The sequence below is a fragment of the Carassius carassius genome, chromosome 28, assembly GCF_963082965.1.
Source record: "Carassius carassius chromosome 28, fCarCar2.1, whole genome shotgun sequence".
Taxonomy (NCBI): Eukaryota; Metazoa; Chordata; class Actinopteri; order Cypriniformes; family Cyprinidae; genus Carassius; species Carassius carassius.
In genome coordinates this window covers 29,485,494-29,500,365 of record NC_081782.1, presented here as the reverse complement: position 1 = coordinate 29,500,365, position 14,872 = coordinate 29,485,494, and the positions used below count along the sequence as shown (strand labels likewise).

At 39.3% G+C, this 14,872-nt stretch overlaps 1 protein-coding gene across 2 annotated transcripts in view; it reads right to left on the bottom strand.

The window, feature by feature from the left end:
* LOC132108289 (serine/Arginine-related protein 53-like) overlaps positions 1-14,872 on the bottom strand; it is a 147,521-nt gene that overhangs the window by 20,629 nt on the left and 112,020 nt on the right. For both annotated transcript variants that reach the window (XM_059514980.1, XM_059514979.1), the window contains exon 7: positions 2,479-2,541. In XM_059514980.1, coding sequence (XP_059370963.1) covers positions 2,479-2,541 — 63 coding nt within the window. The remainder of the gene's footprint in view (positions 1-2,478; positions 2,542-14,872) is intronic.

Sequence of the window (14,872 nt, the reverse complement as noted above, 5' to 3'; positions counted from 1 at the left end):
AGACCCTCATTTACACAGCATTTGTATTCATGATGAGAGAGCGCTAAATATTTAACAACAGTCTTTCAGGAGATACTACTGTTGAGCTCGCAGGTCAAATCATTTTGATTTCTAAAGAGATTACCTTACTCTAGATTTACCCATCTATATCTGACACAACAAAGCATGAGACAGCTATGCTGTTCGCTGTGACAAAAATCTGGATATTGCAATGACAATAATAACATTCGAAATGCTACGAAATAATATTGCTCTGATATTTCCTTCTCTGAGGGAGTTGTTCAGAAATATTTAAAGGCAATACTAAAGGTGATAATATGTATATGCCCTTTAACTATACTCACAACCTTTTATCCAATGACTCCAAAATTCACATCATTTAAATCTTGGCACATGGGAAAGTCTAAATTAACAAACCATTCCACGCAACTTCTACCTAAAACAATACTAATGAAGCAATAATTATCCTATTTATGCACCATTTACCAGACATTCTATAATACATCAAGCCTCTAATTAAGTTTACAGAGGAGATTCAATAAAATGCAGCAAATGTATCTGATTAAACGGAGCTCTCTGTGGGTCATTGATCGTCCTCTGTCCTATTGACTGTCTGATTTTCTCGCATGCACACACAGGCTTGTTCAGCTCTCCAGGAGACAGCTCTTGTGAATGACAACACAGCTTGTTATATTCAGATCAGAAATTAATGGATAGAGGGGGCAGTCTGTGTGTGTGTGTGTGTGTGTGTAGGGGCGTTAAATTCCATCTAAATGTTTAATGGTGGTATCATTCTCTAATATGGTCACACACAGAGAGGTTCACACCTGTAAAGGTGACCTGCGCGACACAGCATAATTAAGAAAAAGTCTTCCGCTTTTCCATGGTGAAAGAGCAAGCTGCTCTAATGATAGGGGTTAAACGCTGTTAAACGGCTCATAAAAATATATGCATGAATACGGACAGAATGCAGGTCTGAGTCAGAGAAAACAGTTACAGACTCTAGTCTAGGCAGTGACAGACTGAAAGATATTCAACACTGATCTAAATCTGTATAAGATAATTACACTAAACAAAACACAGTTGTCATCTATAAATAGGGCTGTCAATTTAACCTGTTAATTCATAAAAATAATCATTTTAAAGTTATTATTACCTGACCTGTATGTCACGTTATATTGCATTGCATTGCTGTTGAACACTATACTTCAGACTTTTGATGTAGCCTATGAGAATGCTGTTATATGGCCTTAAATACAAGATGAGGAAAAACATGCCCCTGTATAAGTTTTTCATATGTCAAATGTTTTACAATGTCACTCGAGCAAAAGTATTGTTTTTCCCCCAAATCTGCATGATTTCTGATGTGATAGATTTTATGCAGCAGTTCAATAAAGAAGTCAGTTTTTGCTCAATTTAGCAAGAGAAAATAGTTCTAATCCAAGCCAAAGAACTGTTGTGTGGCTCCAAACAACACAGTGGTGTTTCGTTAAACAATGTTTTGTAATGAATCAAGTGAGTCAATGATTCAGTAACTGATGAGTCACTTTCTTTGTTTCTGAATGAAGCAGCTGTTTGAATAAATTGGTTGAATGAATGATTCAACAACTCATATTAAGACAGTGACTTACCGCCACCAACAGGCAGATTTAGTTTAATATTTAAAGTATATATATTTAAAGTGTATCATTTAATTAAAAAAAAATAATAATAATTTTTCAATATGCATAAATACATATATATATATATATATATATATATATATATATATATATATATATATATATATATATATATATATATATATATATATATATATATGCCAATTGAAAAGCCATTAATCTCTCATAATTATTTATGCAATAGTAATTAGACGTTAAACGTATTCATGGTGTCTGTAAACAGTGTAAATACACATAATGGCCACTTCAAATGCAGCTTATTGATTAAATTATGATTTTTACATTTATAAATTTACAGCTGTCTGGGATAACTTTATTTGTATAATCAACAATATACACTGGACCTTTTGCGAAATCCATGTAGGGAAATCTTGAGTCATTATGTGAAATTTGGGATAGACTGGATTTTGCCCACAAACAATGGTAAATATGATAATATACAATGAGAATAAATAAATTAAACAAATAAAAAACTAATGCTATAAATAACTGCCCTATATTATTCTGTATAATTTTATTATGGAAGCTTGTTTCCTCCACAGGATAACCATGTAATAATGGCAATTTGTGACTTTCTAAGCTAACAGTTAAAAAAAAATTTTCCTCAAGCAATAAAAAGAGTTTATATCAGAATTGTGGGATATGAAGTCAGAATTGTCAACATAAAATTCAGATTGTTTCAGAATTACAAGGAAAATCCCTTTACCTTTATTTTTATTTTTATTCTTTGGTGGAAACAGGCTTCTACACTTTTCTTCTGTTAGCTGCAAGTTAAAAATCTTAAAGTTCGGCTCACCTTCCTCCTTTGTTTTGTCTTCTTTCATACTCTCCTTTGCTTTCAGTGCTTCATCAGTTTTAGCTGTAATAAGAAAAAAAGCACAATCCAATATTAGTAATAAGTTATAAACAGCCCATTTAATATACGATTAAGAAGTCTTTTATGCTTTAATGTCTCTCTGCATATGTATACTTCTCCCAGTTTGCACATCTTAAGCACATACTTATCAAATAATTTTTCAGCGAGCTAATTAAAAGCCTGAGAGAAATCCTTACATGGTGGAAACAGTTTGTGTACAAGTCTTATAGCAATTCATTTAGTCTGTTGACTCGCTTCTCTCCTGCCCTCCAAATAATGAAGACGTTAGCCAAGATGAAGACATATAGTGAGCAGTGAAGGGGGACTATCAATACAGCCTGTAAATTAATTACACCTCTGTTCCCGCACGTAATTTATTCTAAAGCGTTCATGTCTCCCAGGAGCAATTTGCCTTTATTGCTGTTTCACTCGCTGATGAGAGGAGTCATGCAAAATTGAGTCCCTCATAACATTACCTTCTATGAGTTTCAACTTTCAAGTGAAAGGAGAGGGCAGGGTAATCACAGTCATTAAGACCAGCAAATTGTACAGTTTGCTGTGTTTAATCCAAATTCAAGTGGATAATGTGATTGTTTGAGTGTGGTTTGTTTGAGTGGACATTAGAAAAATGCATGATGTGGTCAGCAGGCTGAAATCTAACAACCCTCTCTTTCTGTCTACCAATTTCATGAGAAATAATAATAACAACCATTTTAACAAATCACTTCAAATTAACTCAGTATATATTAGAATGCTCTCTTTCGCAATAGCGCTCCACAACTCTTCTCCAAGTTCAGTTTATCTCTCTGCTCATAAACAAAAGCAGTAAATGACTTTTTCAATGGTGTGGCTTGACTGTACATGCCAGTACAAACAGACAGTGAATGGAAATAGCGCTCACTTGAGCGCAAGCACAATCAGATGTGCGCACTTTGCTGTGTGTGAGAATTTCTCCCAATACTCCTGTGATGGCATTGCAGTCAGTGTGACTTATTAAAGATTTTGTAAACATTTCAAGGAAATTCCAACATGCAGTGAAGTGTTGGGCCACCACTCGCCATCAAAACAGCTTTAGCCAGCCGCCGCACAAATTTCTGCAACTGACACGCCACCAGACCATGGATGCCTCTAGTTAAGTGGGCTCATACTCCAACGAGGCACAGTAGGCCCAAGGAAGAGTAGTCCAGGAGAATAATGCCAATTATCCATTTAGAAACTCTCTGCTTATGTCCATTAGAGTGGCCACCAAAGCAAACAAAGAGTTGTTCTAACTGCCTAAACTGGGCAGAACACTCAATGCCCTAACTGGGCAGAGTAAACTTAATTGTCTTTGTAATTTTTTTACTTTTTTGCTTTGTAAAAAAGGGGGCATTAGAAGCTGCTATTGCTGGCACATAGACCTTGAGCATGGACGGGGAACATCCCTTATCCAACAGCTCCTGCAGAAGGACAGTATCACCAATACGTCACAAGTGAGTGGGTCCTCGCCGCAGTTTAATCACCAGACAGAGGACGCTGACCATTTAAGTGCATAGAGGTGTCTTGTCATCAGAGCCCTAACCTGAGAATGGGTGTTTAATACACACTCTAGGAGACTAAAAGGCTCCTGTCTAGTAGCCACAGATGCAGGGACCACAGCTCTGGCCTGGGGCACCATATCGTCCTGTTCATCTGGGAGAGGAGATCTTGCCTCAGGGGAATAGGCCATGGGGCTGCTATTAGCAGCTGCGACAGCTCTGCCAACCAATGCTGGTTTCTCCAGAGTGGGGCCATCATGAGCACTTTGCATTTCTGTTCCCTGATCTGCCTGATTATCTGTGGAATCAGGGCAACCAGGGGAAAAGCGTAGAGAAGGAGGTTGGGTCAGTTGTGGGCCAACCTTGGAAAAATATATTTTAGGGCAGTCAGAATTGTCTTCTGAGCTGAAGAAGTCTACTTCCACACTGCCAAAGACTTCCCAAATTGTCGGAACTGTCTGAGGATCAAGCATCCACTCCTCTGAGGGGACCTTGCTTCTTGCAACATATCTGCTCCACAGTTCAATATGCCCAGAATGTGACTGCTCTCAGCAAGGACAGGTTTAGATTGGCCCATTCCAAGAGACGCTCTACTAGTACAAGGAGCCGCTTAAAGGACAGTACCCCCTGGCGATTTTTGTAGGACACTACTGTCATGCTGTCTGAACGGACCAAGACATGATGTCCCCTGAGGTCTGGTAGGAAGGTTTAACAGGCCCGTCATACTGCCAACATTTTGAGGTAGTTAAATTTGAAATTTATGCAGTTTACCTAACATGTGTTCCCTGGGAATCGAACCCACAACCTTGCGCTGCTAACGCAATGCTCTACCACTGAGCCACAGGAACACTATGTGGCCGAACGTTGGCTTCCCTTTGCACAGAGCTCCCCAAACTGTTAGAAGCATCTGTTGAAACCACCTTCCTACTGTAGACTATTCCCATGGAAACTCCCTGTTCCATCCATTGAGTGTTCATCCAGGGGATCAGGGTTGTTACACAGGCCTGATCTACCCCGATTATCAGGTGTCCCTGATGCCACACGTGGGATGGCACCCGTGGTTTCAGCCATTGCTGGAGGGGGCACATTTACAGCAGGCCCAATCGTAGAACTGGAGATGCTGCAGTCATGAGGCCTAGCATTTTTTAAACCTCTTGAGGGGGTGAAAGGCACCAGCCTTGGAGGAGGTAGCGAGCTGCCGAAGGCTCATTCTGTTGTGACCTTTCTTTTTCATTTGAGCTGAGTTGAATACTGTTCCCAGGAACAAGACTCGCTGGCTGGGAAACAGTGCGCTCTTGGCAAAATTCACTCTGAGCCCCAGGCATTCCAAATGGCTGAGGAGAAGGGCTTTGTGAGATTCCATATGACTCCACCTCCGACTGGGTCAGAATGAGCCAGTTGTTGAGGTAGTTGAGAACATGGATTCCCGTCTGTCTCAGAGGGGAAAAAGCAGCATCCATGCATTCCTTAAAAGTGTGTGGAGCCATGGACAGCCTGAAGGGAAGGACCATGTATTGATAAGCCTCTCCGACAAAGGCGAATATCACGAATGGCCTGTGATGTGGGGCAATCTGGATATAAAAGTAGGCGTCTATCAGATCCATAGAAAAGAACCAGTCCTGTAGGTGGATTTGCAAGAGGATCTGTTTCAGTGTAATCATCCTGAACAGCCATCTCGTGAGGGCGTGATTCAGATGTCTGAGATCATGGATGGGCCTTCGTCCTTCTTGGGGATGAGGAAGTAACGGCTGTAGAAGCCTGACTCGCTCTGGGCCAGAGGAACCACTTATATGGCTCCCTTTTCCAGAAAATTCCTCACTTAGCACGACGTGTGCGTCTGTGCTTTGGACCAAAGTCGGGACCACTCCACTGAAGCTCCGCTGTCTTCAAGTGAATTGGAGTGAATAACCTCACTTTATTATCCCCAGAACCCATTCTAATACTCCGGGGATGGCTTGGGCGCTGCAAGGGGATACAGTACTCATAAGAAATGGAAGAGTAAATTTTGGGGAAAAAAGGGGAATCTCTTTGAAAATGTGTTTTTTTTTTGCCCACTATAACAGCACATCACCGTTTGGGCACTTGAACAGGCCCAGAGTTTACAGCAAACACACTGCCGGCTGCACCCGGAACTGGTTGGGGGCTTACGAGAGACAGTTTGGGGGGATGGTCTGGCTACAGCGAGACTTGGCCCCCTCCTCTTCCTGCTCCCTTGCTCAGAATGACGCTGTAGGTGCCGGGTCCAGCGCTAGCTCAGGCCAGGTTCCCTGGTGCTTTGGATACAGGTTGTGCTTGGCTAAGTGGAAAGGTCTTTCAAGGCTGGGTGTTGGCCGCTGCCGCAGGTGCAGGCTTCATGGGCTGCTGAGTCGGCACATATTTGGGGTGACTTGAGGCAGCTGCAGAGCTGGTGCAATTTTGTAGGAAGTGCACTTTTTGCACTGGCAAGGATCTTGGCCTGGAAGACCTAGAGCATGGCCACTGAGTGGAGCGCCGAGGCCGCTTGCCCAGCAGATGAGTAGGCGTGACCAGCGATAGATGACATCACTCTACATGGCTTGGATGGATGGGCTAATCAAGCAGAGGCAACTTCTCATACTCATAGTATGGGGCACGCCATGATCTTGTGAGCTCGTTATGGACATCTGAAAAAAAAGGGAATTTGCTCTTTAGAAATGGCTCTTTAGTAGAAATATGGAACGGTAATGCTGCTGCGCGTTGCTTAAGGTGGCAAAAGGTGCCTGAATCAGCCAGGCAGAGTTGTTCCACTGCAAGGCGTGTCATAGGTGAGCAGGGTCTTCAGTCAGAGGAGATGCGAAGAATGTCGTCGTCCCTGAAGGAGAATATATTTGAATCCTATGGTGTAGCAGCAGCTTATATAGCCAGATGACTCCATCCATTCTAGTATCGAAAGGGAACTCAGTGCATACAGCGATGGAGTTTGTGAAAAGCAGTATATAGCGTGAACCGACACATTTTGAGATGCTGAAACCTTGCATTAAACTGCACATGCACAGCAGCACAAAAAAATCTTTACTTATTTTATTAAATTTTTTCTTTGATAATTTCAATCTTATTTTGATCAGATGTGCAGCCCCATTGATTAATATTTATATTTATTTAATGACATTGTTAAAATCACTTTCAGAACTTTTTATTTTTGAACCAATGAACAGTAAAATCATTGACAGCCAATCAGACTCCACCCCAAAGAGCTTATGCATTTAGAGCGGCTGACGACATAATTTCAGTGTGTGCTTACAATAAACAGAGTGTTATCATTCGCTGCTGTGGATGCTAATATAGTAATCAGCACTATTGTCATTCTCAGTGTGAATGGCTTTTAAACAGATTTTCCATTGTCATCCATCTGTACATTACTCAGTGCATTAGGAGCTGAAGCTGATGGCGCCTCTTCCCAGCATTAGATAATGTGGCGCTATCCGCAGCAGAAAGCTAAAGACTTTCACTTCATCTGCACTTAATTCCAGTTTGGTTGGCAGGATGGATAATGGAGCCTCGGCTGAAATTCAATTGTGATTATATGTGTAATTGCAGCTCGGAGGGCCCCTAGAGTCATGTAGGCATGCAGGACTATGTTTCATTGAAATGATCACGCAGAAACAAATCCATCCGCCTCCTTCATCCAGTGGGCTGATTAGCAGCGGTGGCTCGTTAGAATCCGATGCAATAAGGCAAACATGGGAGAGAAATGGCCGGGGCCTATTATCAGTGATTGATGGAGTGCTAGTGCGTTGAACACGGGGGCTCGGAGGGGCCCGTGATTTAGATTGAATAAAGCGATGCTGCTGCTGCTTTATCAGGTTTATCCACAACTCTAGAGCCAAACGCAGAAGTCGCTCTCCTTCACCAGCTTTCTGTCCCTCTTTACACAGCAGCAATTCATTGATATAACATCGCAGACTAAAGGAGGTTACCAGCTCCCGAAATGACATTAAGCGGACATGTGAGATAGGATATTGAATTAAAGCGAGCGCTTGTGAAATCCGTCCGGGAGTGATGAACTAAAGCAGGACAGATGAGCTGCTATGGGGTTTGTTTGGCAAAGTTTGCATTTAAAGGAAGGAGTGCGACTGATAACTCCAGTGCAGGAAAACGCTTTGTGAAACTGAAAGGATTGTGGAGTGAATGATACTAACACACTTGAATCATCAAATTAAAACATCAAATCAACATCATAACGCTGTAATGGAAGGATAACGAACAGCAAAAAGTGTTAAATGATGAAGTATTGATCTAGAAACAACCCTCACCTTTTAGCCTCAAGTAACACAAAGCAGAACAAACTTAACTCTTATCTCAGGATGAACGGCTAAGGGAAAACACTTTGTATATGGACCATTCTACAGTACTGGTTCAAATTTAGAGTTACATTTTTTTTACCCCATGAAAAAAATAATTAATAACATATCTAATAAAATAACACTCAGTTTTCATACTACAGTATATTTCCTTTAGTTTTGTTCCCTTTAATTTAGTCAATATTGAAATAATCACATCACGACTAAAACTTATAACACATTTTTGATTGTTTCAGTAGTGACTGTTCGATAAAGTAACGTTTTTGAGGTCCAAAAAATGAAAATAAAATAAATAGCCAGCACGTGCCTAACAAAATGTCTATTTAATTGCATAAAATATGGACAGCTCTATAGTTATACACTGGATTTTCCACTTTCTGGAGCACATTTACTGTACTTCAAAATGATGGTATCTAATCATAAATGCATGATGCCATCTCTATTTCTGAACAAAACTAAATAGATAGAGCTAATATAATGCTCTGCCAATAAACAGATGTGACAGCATTTATTACTAATAAAAAATTAAAATAAAATCATTATTACTTAAAGGCACAATATGTAAGTTTTCGCCGATGGGAGGTCGCATTTTCAAATCAATAACAAAGGCAAAACTTGATGATGATAATTATTTATTTTTTATTACCTGTACCTTCCACAGTTACTTAAACAGCAATAAATTATAAAGAAAAAGCAAAAAAAGAACATTTACATTGTCAAAGACAATTATGACTGACTTTGGTCCAGCGTGAGTTTAAGCACGCTCAAATAAACTCCCCTTATAATCAGTAAAGCTTTCTGTACATGGTTTTATGAATGAATCTCTTAAATCATACGTACATCTGCACTGTGGTTTATGATGAGAGAATTTGCATGAGCGCTGAACTCTCAGCAAGATGTGCACTGAACAAAAACTCATCTGAGCGCCTCTGATTGGCCATTGCCTTCATAAGCTTAATGGACTCATGTGTGATTGGTTATAATGCACAGCACTATAAAACCGCGTTAAAATCATGGCACAACATTGAGCAGATCTAAATTTAATGTTGCGGTCAACACTTTTGATTTTCACTTTATTTGGGACAGCCATAATGGATTTAGTTTAACTGTGCATTTGTATCCGTGTGTGTTGCCATAGTTTCTACAAGCGGAAACTGAGGATAGGCGGATATTACGTCGTTGGCAAGGCATTATTTAAAACTGGAACTTCTATGGATTTACAAATCCTTGGGAACTTTTGGGATAATGTAATGTGCACGAAATATTTCACACTGTGAAGGTAGCTTTTGGATATTTTATTATGAAAATCTTACATCTTAAAAAATCTTTGTAATTTTTTAAAATAATAACATTATTAAAAAAATAATCACTGAGTATCTACATCTTTTTAAATTATTATTACAATTATTATCTAAATCTATTTAATTATTGTCATTATTATTTAAATATTTAAAAATAATTTAAAAATTAAACACTGAGTATATACATCGTGCACTGTCCTTTTCAAGAAATAAAACATCTTAAAAAAATGTAAATACTAAAAATAAATAAATAAATATTTTTTAGTTTAAATTTAGGGGTTAAGGTCAAGAACAGCCACTTCATAACAGAAAGTACTCATTTGCTTTAGCATATATTTGGCTTTTTATTATTTCAAGTAATGATTTTGGTTTAAGTGGATCATAACATCTTTATGAAATAGCTAAAACATGAATATTTAATAGATTTTTTCAAATAATTATTTTTACTGGGGTACCACAAATTGTGCTCAATGGTCCACATACAAATTTAGAAATCATACAGGACAGGAACGATACAGTATAACACAACACTGCAGAATGCGTGAGAGGGATTTCACATCGATAAAAGACAAGAATACTCCAAGGACGCACAAGACTTGCATTGTCTCCCTCTTTAAAACAAACCCTTAAACCAAATGATCCCAAACCCATGCAGAATCCTCATCTGCAGCCTCAGGCATCTCAATAAAACCACACAACAGCCGTAATAATCCTCTGTGATTAATTACTCCGGCCGTAATCTCTTACAGCGCTGCAGTGAAGGAGAGAAGGGCACGGAGGAGCAGGAAAAGCACCCGTGGCTGCGTACCTGCGCCTCTCTCCTGAGAAATCGGCCCTGCTCAATCCAATCAACATTAATCAGCATCTTACAGTATCACTGCTGCACGGTTTCAACTAAATACAGCTGCAATTTAAACTACGTAATGAAAACTGGTCAGAAATGAGTTAAAAGGGCTTTAGAATTGTGTATATAGCATCACAGGTACTCTGTTCGTATATGTGTGTGTTTATGAGGGAGAAACTGAGGGACTGACTGGTAAAGGCACCGTTTATTTACTAAAAGTTGTAGTATTTGTAGTATGTGACAGTAGCTTTCTCATTTACAAGAAACAAGATGACAAATCACTACATTACTGTTTTTTTGTTTTGTTAAGATGAATAGTATGCATATGTCACAAATGCATGTATGCATACATATATATTTTGAATTAAAATATGTCATATTTATACTATAGAATTATGTTAGCAAGTACTTCAGAAAGTGCACAAAATGTTCTTTAACAAGCGTATTTCAGTTTTTAGTGAAACGGATGGATGTTAGAACAGCCTTGGGAGAGATCTTGTTTATCTAGTGCACTCATGCAGCTCAACATCACTGTGCTTTAATCAGTGTATGTGTGTGTGTGTGTGTGTGAGAGAGAGAGAGAGAGAGAGAGAGACATAAAGTAAGAGAAAGAAAGAGTGAAAACGAAAGGGAAAAAACAAACTACTGTAGTCTCTTTACATGCGAACTGGTGTGGAGTCAAATAATGAGGCAAGCGTATATGAACACCCACACTTACACAAACTCAACACGCTCGCAGAATATGAATATCTGTAAATGAGCGTGTGTGTCCTGAGCGTCCACGTCAATCAAAAGCAATCTGAATGTCAGAGCTCGGGGAAATGTGATAAATCAGCCGCTTGCCAAACGACAAACATGATATTTGCTGTAGCACCCCACAATTGGAAAAATGTCCCTTTGAATCAGGAATTCACTTTACTCTCACATTCACACACACACACACACACACACACACACACACACACACACACACACACACACACACACACACACACACACACACACACACACACACACACACAGAGCTGTGGCTGTAGTCTAGAAACCTACATACTCAAACGCATCTGTAAAATAAATACAAAAGTGTGAGTGTTCATACAGTTTTTAATAACAACTAACCTGTGTGAGCATCACAATTAAAACTACTCCATTTGCATCAAGGAAATTAGACTTTGGAGAATTAGAAATTAGGATTTAATTTGTGCAATGACAAATATAAAGAACAGTCAGGTTATTTAGCAGTTATTTACAATCGCAGAGATAAACGACAGCTGATTTCACACCATGGCTCGTGGAAGCAGTACATAAACAGCAAAATAAAACAGAAAAGCGCTCTGCTTAAATGGAGATTTACCAAACAGTGTCACATTCGAGTAAAACTTAAAGGGTATCCATGAAATATTAACAACTAAACAATTAGAAAGGGAGCTATCATATCAATTTGATCAATTATTCATAAAAAAAGCCTGGATTTCTATTTTTGAATGTGAAAGATCAATGCCTCTATAATCAGATGTCTGCGGTCGGACCAGGCCCTGCTTCTTCCCTTCTCCAGCCACTGACAAAAACATGCACGTTTTTAAGAGAAGACAGGCGTGATGAAGATATGAGAACCACCATCACCAAGAGTAATTAATTAATTACATGTGTATAGCGTGGTGTTGTTTTGAATCGGGCCCCGGAGAGGGAAGAGAGCGCGCAAACAGCACAATCAAACCCTGAGCGCTGATCAAATATTCCATTTCCGCATATTCCACCAGACGCTTTTTTCACACTACTGTGGGCTCAATTTCTGCACTTCGCCTGAAGTTCCGACAGTATCTTTCTGAGAATAATTTGAGATGATTTCTTTAATTTGCAGAGTAAATACTGGAGATTTGGTTGCAGAAACAAAACAGTCTGAGAGTTTTCATCATGTCCACATGAGACTCTGCCTGATGAAACTTGTTTTATTCATGAGCGTTTGGAGAGAAATGTGCGTAGGCCCGTCTGTCTCTTTTGAAGGTATCTGCCATGAGTTCAGACTCAGAGTCGATCTGAGGACTTATCGCTTGAAGCCTCTAATAGCGAAAGGAGTACGGTGGTTTAAAAGGAACTGGTGATAGCGGTCTAACTGAAGGATGCGAGTGTGAGAGTCTCATCTGTGTTGGAAACTCAAAGCTCTTCATGTTCTCTGTTCTGACCCGAGGCTGAGCTCTCAGCTCACTTGTGATCATATCCTCAACAAATGCAGACCTCAGCAGTCAAAATGACAATGTTGTAAGTCTAACAGAAGGTGAGCAGGAAAAACAAAAAAGCAAAGTCTGCGCTTTCTCTCATTGCCGGAATGTACAAAATTTTGATTAAAAGTCATTAATAACAGGATTCAATTTTAGGATGTTAATTAATTGTTACAGTGGACATTTTCTGCCACGTTTCCCTTCTTACTTTCATTGGAAAAATACTTAAATGTGTTGTCTCCCAATCTCAATTCGAACAGCTGAGTCTTTTGTTCTCTTGTTGGTCTGATTGCTTATATTGTTCTCATTTGTAAGTCGCTTTGGATAAAAGCATCTGCTAAATGATTAAATGTATCATTTATGATTAAATGTCATCAACCACGTTTCAGCCTTTCTCACACAGGAAAAACTCAGAACTCAGATGTTTTTTTAGGAACTGCACTCTTGTGGTTTGAGTCTTAGATAGGTTCTTCAAGGTATCTTTGAGAGGTGAGGTGTCCAAGTCAAAACATCTAGCTACTGGAATGCCTCAGGGCTCAGTTCTTGGACCACTTCTTTTCTCTGTCTACATGGCATCATTAGGTTCTGTCATTCAGATACATGGCTTTTCATACCACTGCTATGCTGATGATACTCCACTCTATCTCTCATTCCATCCTGATGATCTGACAATAGCTGCTCGCCTCTCAGCTTGTCTAACAGACATTTCTTGCTGGATGATGGACCATCACCTTCAACTCAACTTCGGCAAGACAGAACTGGTTGTGATTTCAACAAACCTATCACTTCATCATAATTTTACCATCCAGTTAGGAACATCAACCCTAACAGCCAGAAGCCCTGGAGTTGTGATTGATGATCTGCTGACTTTCTCAGACCAAATTGCTAAAACTGACCAGTCCTGCAGATTTGCTTTATACAACATTAGAAAGATCTGGCCCTTTCTTTCAGAACATGCTTCATAACTCCTTGTTCAAGCTCTTGTTCTGTCCAGACTGGACAACTGCAATGCTCTCTTGGCTGGTCTTACAGCCAGTTCTGTTGAATCTCTACAATTTATCTAGAATATGGTTGCAAGATAAATTTTTAATGAGCCAAAGATAATGCACGTAATACCTCTGTTCATCAATTTGTGCTGGCTACCAATAGCTGCCCACATAAAATTCAAGGCATTAATGTTTGCCTACAAAACCACTACTGGCTCTGCACCGCTTTACCTTAATTCACTACTTCAGACTTATGTGCCTCTAAAAGCTTGCATTCTGCAAGTGAACGCCACTTTATTATTCATCCCAAAGAGGCACAAAATCGCTTTTCTGAACTCTTACATTAAATGTTCCCTTCTGGTGGAATGACTTCCCCAACTCAATCTGTGCAGCTGAGTCCTTAGCCATCTTCAGAATTGGCTAAAAACATCTCTTCCATCCTTATTTAACCCTCTAACTCTAGCACTCACTATTCAAATTCTATTTTATCTATTTGTTTTCTTTGTTATATATATATATATATATATATATATATATAAAACACTTCTACACTATTTGTTTTCTAACTGCTTGTTTTCTTTAAAGAAGGCTTCTAACACTAGCTTTCTCTTTTCTTTTTCTATTCTATCTACTTGCGATCTTATTTTAAACCGTTGCAACATGTACTGCATTAGGCTAACCGAGACTTGTCATAACACTTGTATATCATTGCTCTTTTGTTGATTTTGATTGGTTCTGTTGTCCTAATTTGTAAGTCGCTTTGGATAAAAGCGTCTGCTAAATGACTAAATGTAAATGTTTAAGAAATATTAAGAAATTGTTACGCTTTTGGCAAAAAGTTCATAATCCATAACGTTTCCTCCAGTGTCCCGTAGTCTCTCACATCAAAATCTAGCAACATATTTGCTTAGAGCTGTTTTAGCTCGTAAACAGTACTTGATCTGTGCAGATTTCCCTCCTGATTCAGACCAGAACACTTTTTCACTGGAGAAGCCTTATTGATGTATTCTAGCTGGAAGCAAAAGTTTGAAGTAAAAAATGTCCTATTGATGGACTGGAGTGGTGTGAACTACTGGATTATTGTGATGTTTTTATCAGCTGTTTGGACTCTCATTCTGACGGCACCCATTCACTGCAGAGCATCCATT